The 18,975-nt window shown below is 63.9% G+C and overlaps 4 protein-coding genes across 4 annotated transcripts, besides 15 other annotated features; all 4 read right to left on the reverse strand.

The window, feature by feature from the left end:
• Window positions 1-36: 36 nt before the first annotated feature.
• Window positions 37-60: a microsatellite.
• A 1-nt stretch (window position 61) lies between these two features.
• Window positions 62-93: a microsatellite.
• Window positions 94-374: 281 nt separating this feature from the next.
• On the reverse strand, window positions 375-2,126 carry Tco025E_02811 (putative lysyl-tRNA synthetase; the record flags this gene model as incomplete). The annotated part of the gene is made up of 1 exon (XM_029369734.1): window positions 375-2,126. One exon carries the CDS (start codon window positions 2,124-2,126, stop codon window positions 375-377), a length of 1,752 nt encoding a protein of 583 aa, XP_029230140.1.
• Window positions 2,127-2,162: 36 nt separating this feature from the next.
• Window positions 2,163-2,187: a microsatellite.
• Window positions 2,188-2,396: 209 nt separating this feature from the next.
• Window positions 2,397-2,444: a microsatellite.
• Window positions 2,445-2,456: 12 nt separating this feature from the next.
• Window positions 2,457-2,475: a microsatellite.
• A 460-nt stretch (window positions 2,476-2,935) lies between these two features.
• Window positions 2,936-4,123, reverse strand: Tco025E_02812 (acetylornithine deacetylase-like; the record flags this gene model as incomplete). The annotated part of the gene is made up of 1 exon (XM_029369735.1): window positions 2,936-4,123. One exon carries the CDS (start codon window positions 4,121-4,123, stop codon window positions 2,936-2,938), a length of 1,188 nt encoding a protein of 395 aa, XP_029230141.1.
• An 89-nt stretch (window positions 4,124-4,212) lies between these two features.
• Window positions 4,213-4,239: a microsatellite.
• Window positions 4,240-4,609: 370 nt separating this feature from the next.
• Window positions 4,610-4,663: a microsatellite.
• A 39-nt stretch (window positions 4,664-4,702) lies between these two features.
• Window positions 4,703-4,760: a microsatellite.
• An 87-nt stretch (window positions 4,761-4,847) lies between these two features.
• Window positions 4,848-4,892: a microsatellite.
• Window positions 4,893-5,010: 118 nt separating this feature from the next.
• Window positions 5,011-5,039: a sequence feature (A-rich).
• Window positions 5,040-5,920: 881 nt separating this feature from the next.
• Window positions 5,921-5,932: a microsatellite.
• Window positions 5,933-5,964: a microsatellite.
• A 130-nt stretch (window positions 5,965-6,094) lies between these two features.
• Tco025E_02813 (putative ubiquitin-protein ligase-like) lies at window positions 6,095-14,131 on the reverse strand (the record flags this gene model as incomplete). The annotated part of the gene is made up of 1 exon (XM_029369736.1): window positions 6,095-14,131. One exon carries the CDS (start codon window positions 14,129-14,131, stop codon window positions 6,095-6,097), a length of 8,037 nt encoding a protein of 2,678 aa, XP_029230142.1.
• A 4-nt stretch (window positions 14,132-14,135) lies between these two features.
• Window positions 14,136-18,359, reverse strand: Tco025E_02814 (putative ubiquitin-protein ligase-like; the record flags this gene model as incomplete). Its single annotated transcript, XM_029369737.1, has 1 exon — window positions 14,136-18,359. One exon carries the CDS (start codon window positions 18,357-18,359, stop codon window positions 14,136-14,138), a length of 4,224 nt encoding a protein of 1,407 aa, XP_029230143.1.
• A 283-nt stretch (window positions 18,360-18,642) lies between these two features.
• Window positions 18,643-18,664: a microsatellite.
• A 67-nt stretch (window positions 18,665-18,731) lies between these two features.
• Window positions 18,732-18,760: a microsatellite.
• A 7-nt stretch (window positions 18,761-18,767) lies between these two features.
• Window positions 18,768-18,814: a microsatellite.
• The last annotated feature ends 161 nt before the right edge of the window (window positions 18,815-18,975 follow it).

Consider the following 18,975-nt stretch of genomic DNA (forward strand, 5'->3'; position numbering starts at 1 on the left):
ATGCTTTTTGGAGCAACTGCAGTGAGGGAGGAGGCCAAAAAAAAAAGACATAAAAAAAAAGTTATATTTTATTTTTTTTTATTTTTTTTTTTTCGTCTCTTCTCTAGTGCTTTAGGAGGACTGAGTACGTCGCGCGCAGTACAGACTAGCCCCTCGCTTCCTCCGTCTCTCGTCCCTTGTTATGCGGTCCCTGCAATTATTATTCAGTATCTTTCTGCCTTGTTTTGTTTTTGCTTCTATTTCCCACTTTCACGCCTCTTGTCCGTTGATTCCCCCCCGCAGTGGACGAAGTTAGTGGGGCTGGCGCGGCCTGCAGCAGCAGCGGCGGCGTCGCGTCGCGTCGCGTCGCGCGGGTTGGGTGGGGGGCGGGCGTCTCAGAGCAGCGGAACTCCCTGGCCGTTGAGGAGCGTCCCCGGCGGGTACTCGAGGCTGCTCGTGGTCTCCGGCTTCATGGCGGGGAAGAGCAGCACCTCCTTGATGTTCGCCTGGCTGGTGAGGAACATGACGAGGCGGTCGATGCCCATCCCCCAGCCGCCGGTGGGGGGCAGGCCGTGCTCGAGCGCCTGAACGTAGCCCTCGTCGAAGTCCATGGCCTCGTCGTCGCCCTTCTCCTTGTCCTGCAGCTGCTTCTTGAACTCCTCGCGCTGCACGATGGGGTTGTTCAACTCGGTGTACGCGTTGCAGAGCTCCTTCTTGTTGACGAAGAGCTCGAAGCGCTCCGTGAGCTGGGGGTCCCTGCGGTGCCACTTGGCAAGCGGCGACATCACGCGGGGGTGGTCGCAGACAAACGTCGGGTCGTGGCACTCCGGCTCCAGGTAGTGGGCAATCAGCGCGTCCAGCAGGCGCGCCGTGGTGAGGGGGGGGTTGCACTCCACCTTCAGCCGCTTGCAGAGCTCCAGCAGGAAGCCGTTGGCCGCGGAACTCTCAAAGTCGGTGGGGAACTTCACCCCCGTCCGCCGCTCCAGCTCGGGGACGATGTACAGACGCTTGAAGGGCTTGTTGAAGTTAAAGACCACCTCCGGCAGCGGGTTGCCCTCCGAGTCCTTCGGGGCGTACTTCACGAGCGGGGTGCCGTGCACGTGCATGGCGAGCCCGTAGAGGAGGTCCTCCGTGGTGCGCATCCAGTCCTCGTAGTCCATGTAGGCCCAGTACGCCTCGACGCTGGTGAACTCGGGGTTGTGCGTGAGGTCGATGCCCTCGTTGCGGAACTGCTTGCCGAGCTCGTAGACGCGGTCCAGGCCGCCGACGACGAGCTCCTTCAGGTACAGCTCGGGGGCAATGCGCAGGTACATCCTCTGGTTCAGCTCGTTGTGGTGGGTGGTGAAGGGGCGGGCGGCGGCGCCGCCGGCGATTTGGTTCAGCACCGGCGTCTCCACCTCGAGGAAGTCCAAGTCGTCGAAGAAGCGGCGGACGTAGCGGATGATCTTCGCGCGCGTGAAGAACGTCTTGGCGTTGTCGCGGTTCACGATGAGGTCGAGGTAGCGCTGGCGGAAGCGCTGCTCCACCGAGCTCAGCCCGTACCACTCGTCCGGGAGCATGTGGAAGCAGGTCGAGAGCAGCGTGATCGCGCTCGCGCTCATGGAGAACTCCCCCGTCTTCGACAGCGACGCGACGCCGCGGACGCCGATGACGTCGCCGCGCTTGATCCTCCCGTGCACCGCGGCGAACGTGTCGTCGGCGTAGTCGGCGAGGGCGGAAATCACCTGCACGACGTCCGCGTCCCCCTGCAGCGTGAGGAAGTGCAGCTTCGCGCCGGAGCTCCGCTTGCTGACGATGCGGCCGGCGATCGTCACGACCTCCGTCGCCCGCTGGCCCTTCTCGCTCAGCTGCGGGGCGAAGCGCGCCTTGAAGGCGGGGATCGTGTACTGGCGGTCAAACTTGTGCGGGTAGGCCGCGCCGAGGAGGCCCAGCTCCCGCACCATCGCCAGCCGCGTGTCGAAGTAACTGAGCTCCGGCGCCCGCGCCGTCTTCTTCGACGCCTCCACGGGAAGCCGCCTGCGCAGCTCCGTCATCCGGGCGACGAGGGCCCGGCACTCCTCGCTGCCCGCCCCCTTCTCCCTCTTCGCCCGCGCAATCTCCGCGGCGAGGGCATCAACCTCGGCCCGCGTCTCACCCGCGTCTGGCATCCTGCACGCTCGCTCGCTCTCTGTGGCGTGCGCAGCCACACACACACACACACCCGCAGACGCGGCGCGGGCACGGGGCCACGAAGGGGGATGAAAAAAAGGCAACAACGGCGATGCACCGACAAACAGGGGAGGAAGCAAAGGGGCGAAGGGACGCACCGTACGGCGCGGCAACTGGGCAAAGCAAACACACGCGGAATAGCAAACAAATAAGAAGAAATAACTGCGCTGCACCTCAACCCCATGTCCCGCACGCACCCGCCGACACAACCCCCACCCCTCCCCCTCGCGCCCGCTCCGGCTCCGGCTCCGGCTCCCACACGCACGCACAGAGAGAGAGAGAGAGGAGGGGGGGGAGCGACCACCCACGGCCACTATGGCCCTCACAAACTCCGCAGAGGTCGAGAGGCCCCTCGAACACGTGGGAGAAAAATAGCCACAAAATAAAAAACAACTAAAAAAAGGGGGAAAAAATAATGAATCGTCGCTCGCTGCAAACCACACACCCGCAGAGCCCTCCTGTGGCGCCACACGCCCACCCCACACGCACACGCACGGCCTCCCTTCCCTCCCGGAGGCGGCTGGCGGAGAGGGCAGCACCGCCCCGCACGGCACGGGCATGCCACGCAAAACCACGCGGTCGCGGCAGTAGACTCCCACGCAAAGAGGAGGAGCGGTGGGGGGAGGGAAGGAAAACAAAGAAACAAATAAAGAAAACAGGGGCGAGAAAATGTCACACCGCTCAGCGGCTCGCCCACTGCTTCTATACCCATGTCCAACGACACAAAAAAAAACACGTACAGCCCTCATCACAGTTGGCTACCAACTGCCGCACCGGTTAATGGGGGCAACGCCCTTAAAAGGATGCGTTCCATCTTCTTCAAGTCCGCCAACGGCACAAACTCGTTCGGCTGATGCGCGCAGTCGCCGGCGGGGCCCCATACGACGGTGTCAACACCACGCATACTGTAGTCGGGGGCCTCCGTGCAGCCGGCCAGGTACGCCGGCTCGCGCGGCTCCTCGCTGGCGGCCTTTAGTGCTTCATACACAAAAGATTTGTCGCGCCCCTTGAAGGGGTTCTGCGCGTTCGTGCAGCGCATCTCCACGCCGCAGGAGGCGTCCACCTCCTTCATCTTCTGCGACGTCGCAGCGACAAAGTCCGCGACGCGCCTCTGGATCTCGTCCCCGGAGTGGTTGGGAATGTAACGAAATTCGAACGTGACGTAGCAATCCGCCGGCACCGTGTTCATGGCGATACCGCCATGAATGATGGAGGGGCACACAGTGGTGTACGGGACGGCGTGTCCCTTTTGGAAGGGGCCTTTCTCACAGAACTCCTGCCCCAGGTCGCGCAGAAACCGCACAATGTCGGCTCCATGCTCAACGGCGTTGCAGGCGTAGGGCAACAGGGACGAGTGCATCGCCTTGCCGCGCACGTGAATGACGTTTGTCTTGATGCCCTTGTGCCCCATGACGAAGTCGAATCCCGTGGGCTCGCCAATGATGCAGCCCTCCGCAGTGCCCACGGGGATGCCGGCGTCTTTCACCAGCTGCCGCACCCCCGCAAAGTCGGTCTCCTCGTTGTACGTCCAGGCAAAGTGGATCGGCTTCGCCCGCTTCATCTTCAGCAGCTCGGGGGTGAGCGCCATGCAGACGGCGACGAAGCCCTTCATGTCGCAAGTCCCGCGCCCGTACAACTTCCCGTCCCTCTCCGTCAGCGTGAACGGGTCGCTGTCCCACTCCTGCCCGTCCACCGGCACCACGTCGGTGTGGCCGCAGAGAAGGATGCCGCCCTCCGTGGCGCCGCCCTCCCCCGGCAGCGTCGCCCACAGGTTCGCGTGGATGCCGTCGGGTGCCCGCTGCACCAGCACCTTCTGCAGGCCGCACTCTTCCACCAGGTACTTGCGGATGCACTCGATGAGCTCGAGGTTCGAGTTGCGGCTCGTGGTGTCGAAGGCCACCAGCTTCGCCAGCCACTCAACGGAGTCCATTGGCATTTGCGCCCCTCCCTGCCCCCACACTTGCTCCGCTTGCGAACGAAAGAGCCTCCTCCGCGTCGATGCGTGTGCTTGCAAACTTGCGCAGCCACACACACACACACACACCCGCAGACGCGGCGCGGGCACGGGGCCACGAAGGGGGATGAAAAAAAAAAGAGTCGAGGGGTTGAGGAGAAACGCGGCGACAGTGAGACCCATGCGGAGGCTCACGCACAGAGAGAGAGAAACACTTCCTGACATCACTGTCCCCGCGGCCGTGTGAGACACAAAGTCAATGATGTAATTCACGGAGCAATAACAAAAATTAGTGTAGTAGTCGCAATACTAGTCGGAAGCAGCAGTATTTGTGGCATCGACTGCAAATGAGTCGCACCCATCACTATCGTTTTCTCTCTCCCTCGTCTTTTCATTCTTTTTTTTTCCTTTTTCCTTTTTTCAACTCGCATCGTTGATTCTTTCGCCGAACTTAAATTCACACTCTCTCACGCACACACGCACACGCACACGCACACAGAGCCACCGACACACATACGCACAGTGTGTTTATATTTGTATAGCGTATACAGTACAGTATGATGTGTGTGTGTGTGTATATTTATATGTATGGCTGTGGGCGCAGACGCGTGTGTGTGTGCCGGGGGGCCGCGTGGTTGTTGTGCGGAGCGCCACTTGCAGCGCCGGGAGTGAAGGGGGAAACCGGAAACAAAACAAACATGGGGGGAAACAAAAGCAAAAACAAAAACAGAGGGCGAAGCCAAAGAAAAAGTCCTAAGGGAAACTCACTCAATCGCACGCAGACAAGTATGAAATCTAACAAACGGTTTCTCGGGTCTAGGCAGAAGACCACAAACAACTCGCGAGACTTTTTTAAATTTTTTGAAACGAAGAAGAAAAAAAAAAAAGACAAAAACAATATTTTTCGTTTAAACAACGAAGCGTTGATGACGAAGAAGTTCGCCCTCAACGCCCGCGCAACAGCCAACAGGAAGGCCGGCGGGAGGAGAAGTAGCAAAGTAAAGTGGGAAGGAGGCGTGCGGGGCACACACCGCAGGTGCTGCGCGTAAGATCTCTTCTGCCCACAGACACACTACGCATAGCTGCACGTACGCGCTCCCAGCGTGTCGGTGCTTGTGTGGCGGCGCCTCGTGTTGTGTTCAATGCACGCCCGCACCGGGGAAGAAGACCAGCCCCACCTTGGCACGGAGGCGTACACCTCATTTCGTGCAGGTCACCTGCCTTCCTATTCCATCGCGCTTCTACTTATCGCTGCGGCTGTGTGTTGTTGTTTTTTTTTTCTTCCTACTGCTGCGTGTACGCAGCTCCCCGCACGCGCACGCGTCTATGCAGTTGCGCGCGGGGAACCGGGGGAGCCGTCTGCCGCGCTCTTGCGCAACTCCCCCGGCCCCCCACCGCCAGCTTCCGACTTCTCCCGTGGGCTCCTTCACGCCGTCCCACGTTCCCCCCCCCCCCCTCGCTTGGCTTGGCAGTAACTTTCCTCTTTGCATATATTTTTCCCCGTGCTTGTCTCTTTTTAAGTCTCGATTTCTCAACGTGTCTGCGTGTGTGGGCTCCTCCCTCCCTTCCACCCGCCTCAAAACACCGTATGAGGGCAGCAAACAAAGTCCCGTCCTTCTGACGGACGTGGTGGGGAGTAACCGGCAAAGTTCTCTCTCGTCGCGTCGCCGCAGCACCGACGGCAGGCCCGTCGCCTATACTTTTTTTATTTTCCTTTTTTTTTATTTCGTTACTTCTTTTGTCTCTCGCTTTCAGCAACGCGTGCGGCCTTATCGTTCGGTTTTGCCTGTATTTTTTCTTTTCTTTTTTTTTTGTTTTGTTTTGTGGCGGTTGCGCCGCTTCTGCCCGCGTGCACCACACAGCAGGAGGGGGCACGTGTGCGTGCAAAAGCAACGCAGTGCCCCCTCACGCCTCTCCTCCCCGCGCGCGCTCGCTCTGCCGGCGGCGGCGGCGCTAGAGCATTGCGAACCCCCTGCTGCCGAAGGTGATGGCCAGCATCAGCTTCCGCCGCAGCTCCTCGCAGCTCGGGTACTCCGGCAGGTCAATCTTGTTGAAGCAGGTGTGCGCCTGCGGGAGCAGGTCGACGCTGTCGCCCCACCGCGTGATGGTGAACCGCTGCGTCGCCCCGCTCGCCGACTCCAAGTTGCTGAACCCTCCGTGCGGCACCTTCGACGCGCCGGTGGCGAACTGCAGCAGGTTTGCGCGGTCCTCCTTTGTCATGGACGCGACCACCTCCCAAAACCACCGGATCTGCGGCGAGGTGGCGGTGTAGCCGTCGTAGAGCGTGTGCACCCGCAGGTCCTCCACGTCAATGTCGGGCATGCCGCAGATGACGAGCTCGAGCTCCTGCGCCGTAAAGTTGCGTATCTCCTTCCGTGGGATGACGGTGTAGAAGCCCTTGAGAAACTCCTCCATTTGCTGCTCAATTTGCCGCGTCATGTGAAACTCGCAACGCAGCCGCACGTACTGGGACTTGTTCGCGTTGGTCACGGCAACGTGCCCCCCGTTCGGCACCAGCTCGGTCTCCTGAACGACGCCAAAGCGCTCGCAGCTGACGGTGAAAAAGAGCCCCAGGTCGTTGACGTCGTTGCGCAGGAGCCAATTGAGGTTGTCGTACAGCTCCGGGTCGACGCTCTCGAGGTCGCGGAAGATGGGCTGCACGCCCGTCATGTGACGGTACACCGCCCGCGTGAAGTGCACGTCGAGGGGGACGCCGTGGGCGACCGCCATGCCCACCACCGTGCCGGCGAACTTGAAGTAGTGCAGGTGGTTTGGGTTGACGTCGGAGAAGGGGTTCGGCCGGTACGTCATCCCCTCGCGGGAGTGGATGAAGAGGGCGTAGTTGTCGTTCACCATCTCCTCCGCGAGGAGCTGAAACCACTCCCGCGTCAGCCCGCCCGCGTCGGCGCCCTCCTCGCCGCGGAAGCGCACATTCAGGGCGCCGTGGAAGCTCTTCAGCTTGGAGAGCTGGGCGAAGCTGTCGCGCAGGCACTGATCGCGGCTGATGCTCAGGCTAATGCGGGACCCGTGCGTGGTGTGGCTTATGTGCCGCTGGAAGTCGAGCAGCCGAATATTGAAGTCAATGAACCCGGGCTCCGCCTTCAGGAAGGCAAAGCTCTCCTCCAGCAGCTTCGGGTCGTACTGGATGAGGGTGTTGATGGTCATCTTATTGCGCTCCACAAACTGCCGCACCAGACGGGGCAACGCAGACCGCTCGTCGCGCGTCGATTCGGCTGCCTCGCCACTTCCGCCCTCTGAGATGGGCCGCCGCGGCGGATGCGATCGTCCAGCTTGCCGCGATTGTTGTTGTTCTTGCTGCTGTTGTTGTTGCTGCTGCTGCTGCCTCGCCTCGGCGCGTGCGAGCGCGTTCACGGCGGCCTCAGAAACGCTGGACGGCGTGTGTGTGGTGTCCAGCATGAACCGCTCCGTCTCCGTCTTCTCCACCGCGGTGCCGCTGTGGCTCTCCAGCCCCACACTCGTGGAGCACGACCCCCGCCGCGCCTCCGTCATGTGGAACTGGCAGAACCGCGTCAAGAGGAGGAGAACCGCGTGCGGCAGCAGCACCGAGAAACTATTCTGCTGCCGCTGCAAGATGGACGCCACCTCGGCAAGGTACATCTGTGAGGCGTGCCACATCAACGACACCTCGCGCAGCTCCGGCCGATGCGTCTCGGCGTACGGCAGGAAAAACGCGTGCAGGTGGCTCGCCGTGCAGCTCAGGTTCAGGTGGGAAAGCGCCACGCTCGCCTCCTGTGGGGTCCACTCCCTGCCCGCCGCCTCGCCGCCGCTGATGAAGCCGCTGCCGGCGGGCGCCGCCACCGCGCCGGGGCCCCCGGACACCTTGTTCGGGAAGGCGCTGCGGAACGCATTGACCCGCGTATGCACCTCCGCCGTGAGCTCCTTTGCGAGTCCGACGATAATGCGCTCCACCACCGCAATGGGGCTGTCATTGTCCCCAAACATGGTGTCGCGGCGTGCGCTTTCCATGATGCCGCGCCGGAGCAGCTGCACCGTCCGCAGCGCCATCTCGCTTGTGCAGCTTGGGTTGGCAAGGAGCCGCGCGGCCGTCTGCAGGGTACCGTTTGACGTCACAAGCGCGTAGGCGCAACGACGCACGCGCCGCGCCTGCTCCTCCGCCGTCAGCGTCACGAGTCTGCACTGCGGGCAAAGCACGTAGTGGCAGCTTGAGCAGCAGAAGGCAAAGGTGTCGTGTAGCAGCTTCGTGGCGCAACAGTCGCAGACAAAGTTGCCGTCCGGGCAGGGATACTGGCAGAGACTTGTCCACTGCAGCACGTGGGCGTGGCGGGGGTGCAGAATGCGCGTTCTGGACAAAGGCGTGGGGGACGGCGCCCGCGGGGACCGCGGCCTCACTTTGTCCTCCTCAAGCGCCCGCAGCTGCTCGTTAAGCGCCGCAGCTATCCGGGTGAAGGACAACTCCGCGCGCGGCGACGGAAATCGCAAGACGACCTCCACAAGCCGTCGGAAGAGGCCCGCGTCCATCGCCCGCCGCTCCGCCTCATCGTACGGTTCGTCCACGGGCTTAGGCGGCCCGCCCTCCTCAACACCGTCGGGGAGCATCGTGAAACTCAGTCCGGCAGCGCGGCAGCGCTCAATCAAATTCTCCACGACAAACACCACCTGAACCGCAATGCGGCCACAGTCGCGCCTCGCCTGCTCCTCCGGCGCTGCAACGGCGAGAGTGCTCGCCGATGGCCCATCCAGGGCCACATCGAGCAGGTTCACTAACGCCTCCGTCGCGGTTGCCGTGTTCCCGCACACCGTTATGAGCAGCACCACAAGCTGGGAGCTCACGGAGAGGCTCGAGGAGGCGCACCCGTAGTCCAGCGACGGGAAGCCGCCCTTGGCGAAGCAAATCAGTTCCATAAGCTGCCGAAGCACCGCAATGGGGACGGGGGGAACAGGGGCGTGCGCGCCCATTTCACCGCTTTGACGGTCCGGGGGCAGCGGCACCTTCTCCTCGCGAGTGTAGCGGCTCTGCAGCAGACGAATGCGGGAGTTGAGGACGGCCTCGGTCATGCGGTTGTGGCCCCGCGGCGGGCGTCCCGGGCGGCGGGTCCCGTTGCCGCCATTTTCCGCGCTGCTGCTGTTGTGGTTGCCGCCGCTGCCCGCGGGCGGCGCCTCCGCGCGGCCCAGGCGAGAGGGACGGCCGATGTTTTCCCCAAGCACTTGGCGCTGCAAAAACCACGGAAACCGCGGGTCCTCCGGCGGCGCCCGAAACAGTTCGTTGTACCGCATCGCCCCAGACGCCACGTCAATGCCCTCCCTGTCCGCCTCGTCCCGTGCCCCCCGCAGGCGCCCGCCCTCCCCCTCGTCAACGCCCTGGGCCTCCATGCTCTGAAGCTCGCGCAGCACAGTGGCCTCCGCAAGGAGGGCGGGGTTCCCCTCAAGATCTCGCAAGTCGCACGTGAGCAGAATGTCACGCCGTACCTCCGCGTCGACGGTTGCGAGAACTTCGGTAAGAAACGTCGGCGCCTCACCGCCCTGCGCCCCGCCGCCGCCCGAGTCGTCGCCGGTAACTCGCCGCCAGCGATGCTCCACTTCGATGGCTTCCATCCGCACATCTTGTGGCAGTTGGTTCATAAATGCGGCGTAGATGCGTGTGCGTTGTCCCCCCTCCGCCCGCTCTTGCCCGCACAAAAGCAGGTTCATGTGGTCAAAAAGTAGCTCACGGCGGAGCGACTCTGGCAGTTCCAGAAGGAAGTGGGGCTCGATTGCCCCGAACCACGGCTGCTGCTCCATTGGTGGCTCCGCAGCAACGGCCTCTGGAGGTGCCGCGTTGTCAGCCGTGCTCTGCGGCTCGGCCACGGCAGTAGTAGTAGTAGTAGTAGTAGTGGTAGCAGCAGCAGCAGCAGCAGCAGGCGGGGAGGCGGAATCCCGTGACTCTTCCGGCGCGTCAACATGCACGGCCAAGGAGGAGGTGGTGGTTCTCGGTGGTGGCGTCGCCGTCGCCTCAGCGCTCGCGGCGGGATCGGCGGTGCCGAAAAAGAGCGCGCAGATGCGTGCGTTGGCGCCCTCCACCCTGCTGTTGTGCTCGTCACCGGCTCTGGTGGCCGCGTCGGCGCTGCCGCGAGCGCTCGCTCTCCCCTCCGCCTCCGTTCCCGCCGTCTCAGTGGCGCCGCCCGGCCCCTGCGGCGTCTGGCCGCCTGGCGCACACGACTCCGGTGCCGCCACCGCCGGGGGAGAGAGCGAGCGAGGCGGTTGCACCTCGCGGGCGTGCAGCACCGGCGGCAGCGGCTCAAGCATCAGCATCTTGTCCCACAAGGAATCCACCGCGTCGTTGATCGCCTCGCAGAGGGTCACAATGCGTGGAATAACGCTGTGGCGGTCGCTGCCGCCGAGGCCGCTGTAGTTCATCTCAAGCATATCCCGCCGGTTCCGGGTGAGCAGCTCCAGCACGGCCGAGGGAACCTGGCCGGAGAGCAGCGTCCAGTCATCGTCGTCGATGGGAACCCGGCTGAGCACGGCGTCGTGCGGGGCGAAGTCCCACTCGTCGACGTCGCTAAACTCCTCTGCGTGGCCCCCTGGCAACCCCAGCACTATCCCGGACGGCGCCGTGCGCAGGAAGGGCGGGGAGTCGACCACGTAGGACAGTTCCTCCACGTCCTCTTCCTCCTCTTCCTCCTCCCCGTTGCCGTCGTGCTCCGCCTCCTCCATGTCGCCTTCGTCCTCCTCCCCGCTACCGTCGTCGTCGTCGTCGTCGTCGTCCTCCTCCTCCTCGTCGCCGTCGTCGTCGTCCTCGTCCTCCCCGCCGCTCGGTTCGGCGAGAGCCGAGAAGTTCCGCAGGCTCATCCGCACCGAGATGGGCGTGGAGGCGTGGCCGGGGCTCTCCAGCGCCGCCCCGACGATGCCCAGGCGCTCCGCGTCCTCGTCGTCCGCGGCATCCGGCTCGTGCCCGCTGTCGCTCCCCGAGGAGCCATGCGTGTGGTACAGCAGCTCCGCCTCGATGGGGCGCAGCATCTCGCCAATGTCAAACATGACCTCCGTCAGGGCCCCCTCCCGGCGCGTTTGGATCCGCCGGCTTTCTCTGAGGCCGTTCAACCCCCCGCCACGGCCGCGCTCGTGGTGCCCGCTGACGAGGTCGTCTAGGAAGAAGGCGTCGTCCACGGCGCCGGAGGGCTGCGTGCGCGGGGTCCGCGAGACATCGCCCTCGTCGAGTAGAAGCATGCTGGACTCCTGCGGCGGCACCGAGTCGGCGGAAAACCGCTGCAGCGGCTGCTGCCGGGGCGAAACCGCGGCGCCGCCGCCGCCACCAGCACCACCACCACCACCGCCCTCCGCGTCGGGGCGATCATCCGCTCCGGTGGTTTTCTTGTCGCCGCCGCCGTTCCGCTTGCTGCTGCTTCCGTTGCACTTGCCGTACGCCAACAGCACACGTCGTATGACCAGCAGCAGCGCCGCCGCGTCCCGCTCATTCGTGCAGCAGCGCTTCTCCACCATGCGATACAGCACCGCGAGGGCGTCGCGTTGCCACAACTCATCGCACAGCCGCCACACGAGGGAGCTCCACGGGGCCCCCAGCAGGATTCGCAGGACGTGCAAAAGGCTACACGCCATGTCCACCGGCGAGGTATTCCGCGACCGCACACCCTCGCGCCCTCCTTCTTCCTCCGCCGCGTCGCGGGTGGCGGGCAAGGGCGCGGCCGCCAACATCACTTCGATCGCATGCAGCAGCAACTGCACCAGGCGTGAGGGCGCCTTCTGCGCGACGTTAAAGAAGAACCCCTCGAGCAACTCCAGCTGCGACTTCTCCATGTATAAAATCACCGCCAAAAATGGCGTGAGGCAAAGTGGCGCCTCCCGCGAGACGGCGGTGTCGCCGCACGGGCACGGTTGCTGCGCCTGCTCATCCTCGCTCGCCCTGCTGTCCGCAAAGACGCCTCGCATACCCTCCGGAATCTGCGCCGTGACGTTGTACGAGGTGACGATGGAAGCGACGGAGGGGAGCGTCGTAATGTGGTTCAGCACGCTGGTGACGAGCGCCGGCGTCAGCGGCCACTCCCCCAGACGTTGGATCAACATGTCAAAGACCTTTTCCACGGCCAGGCGGTGGGGGGTGCGTGACCCGCCCAACACATTTTGGCGCGGCGGCTTGCGCGGCGCGAGCCAGACGGTGGTCTTGACGTCCTCCTGCCCAACGCCGTGGCTGCCAACGTGCAGAATGAAGACAACGCAGGAGGCGTTAAACACCGTGTAGAACGCCTTTGGGTGCTTGTCAATGACGGAGCGAAGGGCGACGAGGAAGTCATTCAGCAAGACCGCCTGCCGGTGCACCTCTGCGAGGCCACGGCCGTGGTGCGCCTTGCACGCATAGAAGTGGGGAGCGTGCCGTGCGCACAGCTCCTGCACATCCTTCTCCTGCAGGGCGTAGGAGCCGCCCAGTCGTATCTCGTTTTGGATGGCGCTCACCATGGCTGAGTACACCACCCACTCCGTGTGCTCCGGTTGGTCGAGGAGCGCCTTCATGACCGGCACGCGTGGGCCTGACACGGGCATGTCGCTGCGCAGCAGGCGGGAAATGGCGCGCAGCAGGAAGCCCTTCTTCGTCGTCTCGTTCAGCTGATAGAGGTGTGCAACGAGGGAGATGTCGGCCGAGCCCAGTACCTTGGCGAGGAAATCCACCGCAATGTACGTGACAGGGGTCTCCAACACATACAACTCGCGCGGCTTCTTATTTGGCTGCTGCCGCCCGTTGGCGTGGCCGCCGCGTCGATCCGCTTCCGTCTCTGCCTCCGCCTGCTCCTGCACCCTTTCCTTTTCCTGCTCCGCCGAGTCGGCGTCCTCCTCTGCCAGGTAGTCGAGCAAGAGCTCGGCGCACTGCTGCAAGAGGTCCTCCGGCAGCATGGAGGTGCCGCCCAGCACATCGGCGAGGCGGAGCTCCACCTTGGCCGCATCCCCAACAGCACAGCCCGTTGCCCTGCTACTAATCCCAGCAGCAGTAGCAGCAGGCGTCGTAGGCGCCGGGGAGGTGAGAGGAAGTTGCCCAGTAGACACCGCATTCGCGTTCTCCACCTCCCTCGTCGCTGAGCAGCCGGCGCCGTTGCCGCCGTCGCCCTCCCCGGGGCGTGGGTTGCTGCCTGCTTCCTCCGGCGAGGCCTCCTCCGCCGCCTCGCACGGGTCGCCGTAGCCGAAGCCGTTGAGGAGTGCGGTGACAGTGGCCACCAGGTCCGAGGACGCGTTCGAGATGAACGGGCGACGCTGCGCGGCCCGGTTCTGCGGGTGCAGGTGCCGGCAGAGGTGGCCCATCCAACAGAAGTTGGACGGGCTGCTGCGGTAGTACGCACACACCCGCGGCTTTTTCTCGCCCAGCGTGTTCACCGACGAGGCGGAGAGAAAGCAGAAGAGCTGCCCCAATATCGCTTTGCGCTGCCGCCGCAGCCGCTGCCGCTGCCGCTGCACCGCATCCGACGACGACTCCGCCGCCGCCGCCTCCTCCTCCTCCAGCCGCCGGACCTCCGCCGTGACGCAGTCGAAAACGGCGCGGGGGAGCTGCGTCTTCCTGAAGAGCGCGACGAGGTACTTCTCCGTCTCCTCCTGCGAGAGAAGCACGGCGAGCAGCTCCAGCAGCGTGGAATTGGGCACGGGGTCCTCCAGAATGCGGCGGATGATGCGCTGCAGGGTGACGGGCCTCTCGCCGACGGACTGCGCCACGAGTCTGCCGTTCGTCTCCCTCGATCGCGTGAAGGTGGTGTAGGTCCAGCAGACCCTACAGCAGAGCCGCCGCATCTGCGTCTGCTCCAACTCCGTCACCCCGTCGGCGAAGCGCTGCGTCGCCGCAACGTCGATCACCCACTCCCGCGCACGATCCGCCAGCGAGGCTCGCGACGACGCGCGCCGCTGCGGCTGCTCCCCGGCAAGGGGGGAACCCGCGCCATCCTCCTCCGCCACCGCCGCGTGGTCGCCGTCGCCGTCGCCGTCAATGCCCCTCTCCTGCAGCGGGGGCTCCGACCAAAAGGACGCCAGCTGCAGCATGTCCCTATTCTCGTTCTCGGAAATGTGCGCAAGCACCGTCGCCAGCGACCGGTCGGCGTTGCCGTCGAAGATGTCCGTGCCGAAGTCCAACAGCCGCGGCAAGATGCCAAGCGTCATCACTGGGGGAAAAGCTGAGGCCGTGGTCTTGCCAAACGACAAGCGCAAAGTACAGGAGTGGCTGCACCCAGGGGCGGCGGGCCGAGCTCCGCTCCGAAGTCACCTTCAGAAGCAGTTCAAAAATGCGCGTCAGGGAGGTCACGACAGCCAGGAGCTTCGACGACGACGACGACGCCGGCGCCGCCCCCGCAGCCTCGTCGCTCATATCCTCCTCGCAACGAACGCGTGTCGTCATTGCGCCACTGTCTGTGACGGTAGCCGCTGCAGCGTGTGGTGCCTTGCTACGCGGCAAAATGCTTTCCGTTATGAACTGCAGGTACAGAAGAACGCTCGTAAAAAGCACCGTAAAACCGATGTCCGGGTTGCTGCCATTCCGCCAAATGATGGAGGTCGGTCCCTCGGCGAAGCGCAGTCGCATCTCCAACTCCTTCAGCTTCGACACTTCCAACGCATCCAGGGCGACGGCGCGGAGTGTCTTCTGAATCCCCGCGGCAATCACGCTATCCTTGGCGTCCACCTTCAACGCTTCCAGATGCCATTCAACGGCCCCCCGCATGCTCTGCGTGATGGATTTCAAGACCTTCTCCGCCCCACCCAGCAGGTGGGTGATGCCCACGGGCAACAGGCACTGCTGGTTTGGCGACAGGAGGCCGTGGTGGCGGTACACGCGGCTGGGAGAGAAATACTGTCGGCGGCGATCAGCGGGTGGGGCAAGCATCAGCGCAATGCTTTGACGGAAAAGGTCCACCGCGCTCAACGTCCCTCGCTCCGCGTCGGCGGCATCTGGCGACACCCGCGCCTCCGGCGCCGGGTAGAGCGAGCCCTCCGGGTAGCTCATCCCAGGCGACCACGGCCACTCCGCGGCAAAGTCCATCTCTGACGAGAGTGGCGCCGAGGCGGCCGCGGGGGCGGCGAAGCGTGAGGCCGCCAAAACGGCCCCGTACCCCTCCACTTCCGCAGGCGTCGGCTCCGGGGCGGGGCGATCCCCCTCGTCGCGGCTGGTGGGGGAGGCGACCCTGCCGCCCGCCACCTCCAGCGCGACATAGGTGTCGAAGAGCAGGTTGCCCAACTCGCACCGAAGCTTTGAGATGGCCTGCGGGAGCGAGGTCTGGAACTTGCAGAAGGCCCACGAGAGCAGCAGGAGGGAGCTCGCCTGCCCCTCGCTGAGGCCGCCGTTCGGCGCCAACCCAGAGGCCTGGACGAGTTCAGCGAGCCTCTTGACGTGGCTGAGAATCACAGTGGAGATTGCGTCGAGCATCGGCAAGGGGACGTTGCTCACAAACAAGCTCAGGACGGTGTAGTTGGTAGAAACGACGGTCATTCGCTGCGGTAATTGCAAAAGCGCCCGTATCGTCTGTGACAGCGCCACACTGTGGCTAGCAAACATCTGCACGATCATTTCACCCGTCAACGTGTTCCGGTCGGGTACATGGTTGCGCTGACGTCGGTGTTGAACGCGCTGCGTCAGTTGACGAAACTCTGCCCCTGCGAGCAACGCAATTATGTTCCAAATGGAGAGTGCAACCTCCTCGGGTGGGTTCTCGCGCTGCGACGCCGCCACGAGGCCTGAAAGCGTCTTGAAGCAGGCATCCAAGAAGTCGTCCAGCAAATAGGGCAGCGTGCGAAGCAGCGACATGAGATCCTTGCCAGCAGCCGTGGCGGCTCGGGTGCTTACACGCAGCGGCGTCGGTGCCCCCGCTACCGTCGCGGATGATGCAGGGGAAACAGGCACGACGAGCGCCCAAACTAGGCTCCACATCAACTGTGGCTTGCAAAGCTGTGCATGGGTACTGTTATGCACCGCAAAGGCCTGTAAAACGCTGCAAAGGTCTAACATCGGGAGAGCCTGTTCATAGTACGCCATTGGGTCCACCAAGGCCGTGGCGTCGGTGTCGCTACTAGAGGCAGCAGTGGCGCGTTGTGCAGCATCCTCCGTCTCGCTCGTCGGCGGGGCGGATGTGTCAGGAAGCCTGCCATCAGAGCTGCCTGCCTTCTCGGCCGACTGGGCAGCTGTGGTCTCTCCTTGTTCCGCACTCTGTGGGTCGTTTGCTGCGGCGGCCGATGCCGCCCCGAGGGTGCGCTGGTTGTACCGCTTGAGAAGCGTGGGGTTCTCGCCAATGTCCAAAATGGTGTGCAGTAGACCCCGCTGAAGCAACGCGGGCACCACGTCGCGGACGTTGTGGTGGATGCAGGCCGCAAAAAAACGAAACGCGGCGGCGAGAAGCACGGGGTGTCCATCGGGGTGCAGGATTCTCTTGCATATGTGCTGGCAAAGCTCGTAGCCGTCCTCCTCGTCTGGGGTGAGCAGAAAGACAATTGGGTTTATCGACTCGTGCGTCGAGACGGTGGCGAGCCGCTCCAGCACAAAAAAGCACCAGCGCAGGACCCGCACCGCCTCGTAGGTCCAGCCATACACGAGGGTGCGCTCCGTTCCGCGCCTTCGGCGGGCGTGCTGCTGCGCATACCCCGCCTCGCCCGGCGGCGGCGGCTGCTGCTCATCCAAGTACGTCCGCATCACCGTCGCGACGGCGCGGACCAGGCCGTGGTTGAGCGCTATCGACGTGTTCGCGCCCTCCCGCGCGAGCGCGAGGCTGCGCATGAGCTGCACCGCGCAGTAGTGGGGCTGGAAGCGCAGGATGTCGGTCAGCTGCGCCACCATCGCCGGCACCATCGCGGCGTGTCCCGTGGCGTTCGGGGCCGTGAAGAGCGCGAGGTGGGTGCTGTGGTACTCCGTGAGGAGTCGGAACTGCCAGTCCTCCGCGAGGCAGCGGTGGCTGCCCTCCTGGAACTTGCGGTGCCGCGGAACGATGCAGCTCACGGCCTCCAGCGGGTTCTGCACGTAGCGCATCGAGAGGAGGCCGGAAATTACGGCGCACCCGCGCAGCGCAAAGTGCCAGGCGTGCACGACGTCGGCGATCGTCCCGACGAGCGTCGCCGCCTGCGCCACCGCCGGGCGCAGCTCGGCCTCCTCCTCCTCCTCCTCCTCGTCGTCGTCGAGGTCGGCTTCCTCCAGGATGGCGGGGAAGAGCCGCTCCGTGCGCCAGATGCTGCGGAAGAAGGCGCTCAGGGGCCCCGCGAGCACCTCCTCCCGCTCCGAGCTCGGCAGCAGCTGCGTGCACAGCAGCCGGCAGCGGCACCACCACAGCAGCCGCTCCGCATCCCCCGCGGCGGCCGCCATGTTCCGCAGCACCGTCTCGCTCATCTGCACGGCGTCGGGCTGAGTGGCGCCGCTCCGCGCGGACCGTGGCAACATCCTCTCGTGGAAAAGTCGCAGCGGGTCCTTCACAAAGTCAGGGAGCTGCAGCGCCGCGGCGTCCTCGTCCTGCTCGCGACACGCCCCCGCGTGCTGCCTGCGCCGCTGCCGCGCCCGCAGCGCAGACTTCACAACATCCTCAAAGGTGGGTGAGGGGCCCCACCCGTGGGCCACCGCCCGCATCAGGGCAACGCCGTCGAGCGCCTTGTCTGGCAAATGCATCTGCGTGAAGTTAAGAAGAAGGCCGAGGTAGACAATCGATGGCTCGCGGCACAGCAGCAGGCGGATGTTGCCCGGCATCGCAAGGCAGCCCTCATCCCGCACCATGCGGTACGGCGCCCCCATCACCGTCAACAGCAGCAGCATGGAGTGCAGGTCCTTGTAGCCGTCATCGCCCTTGGCTGTCGCCGCGGTCTCCGGCTTCCCCTCACGCTCCTGCCCCACCTCCGCCTCCGCGCTTGCAACCGGGAGGTTCTGGCCTGCGGTGGCAGTGGCCGCCACTGTCCCCGCGTCGGCCTCCTCGGCGAGGTCGGTGTCCGCGTCTTTGTCCTCGGCATGCTGAGTGCGGCTCAAGTTGTCTGCGGAGTGCGTGCGCAGCCACTTGTACCCCACGCCCCTCAGCAGCTCCACAAATTCCCTGTTGTACATGCTGTTCACGTCGCGGTGGAACGCCTCGTCGTGCAACATGGCCTCGAATACCCTTGGCGCCATTGCGAGGTTCCCTAGACACTCTCGCAGGCGCGATGTATAGTGCTGGAGGACTGGCGGCGGCAGCGGCAGATACTGCCCAGTCAGTGCCTCAGCATAGTGGTACTGCCCCCCCAGTTGTCCGCGTGCCGTTCCTATTCGTCCCAGCATCTCACCATTCCACGCCTCCCCTAGGCGTGCTTCTTTTGGCTGCGGTTGTTGCTTGTTTTTAGCTTTATTTCTCCTTTTTTCTCTTTTTTTCTTTTTTGGGGGTCTGGGAGGGGAGGGAAGAGATTTCAGTCGGATTACGCTGCTGTTTTTCCCCTCGGCTTGGTTGCGGGTCTCGGGCGGGGCACGGGCCTGCTTGTGGCCACCCCTCTGCTCCCCGGCTGCGGACTCACGCCACACTCACGCACTTCACGCGTGTCACGGCACACACAAGCACACACACTCAAGAGAGAGAGTGAGAGAAAGAGGAAATAGGGCTAAGAAGAGGCCGGGCGGTTATTGGTAACTTTTCTCTCTGTCCCGGCCTGTTTCTTCGCCGCCGCTGCTACTACTGCTGCTGCTGCGGTTTACTTTGAGTTGTTTTGGCTGTTGTTGCTGTCTTTTTGTTTTGTTTTGTTCCTCTTTTTTTCCTGTGTGTGTGTGTAGGTATGTGCGCCTTTCCTGATGTTTCTTGGTCTGTTTTGTTTTTGTTGCGTTCTCCCTCTTCCTTCTGCTTCGTCGCCTGCTAGTTTCCTCCCCGCCGCTCTCGTCTCCCGCCAGGCGCGCTCACCGCCAGGGG

This window comes from Trypanosoma conorhini, assembly GCF_003719485.1.
Source record: "Trypanosoma conorhini strain 025E chromosome Unknown Tco_14.4_contig_00117, whole genome shotgun sequence".
NCBI classification, from domain to species: Eukaryota; Euglenozoa; class Kinetoplastea; order Trypanosomatida; family Trypanosomatidae; genus Trypanosoma; species Trypanosoma conorhini.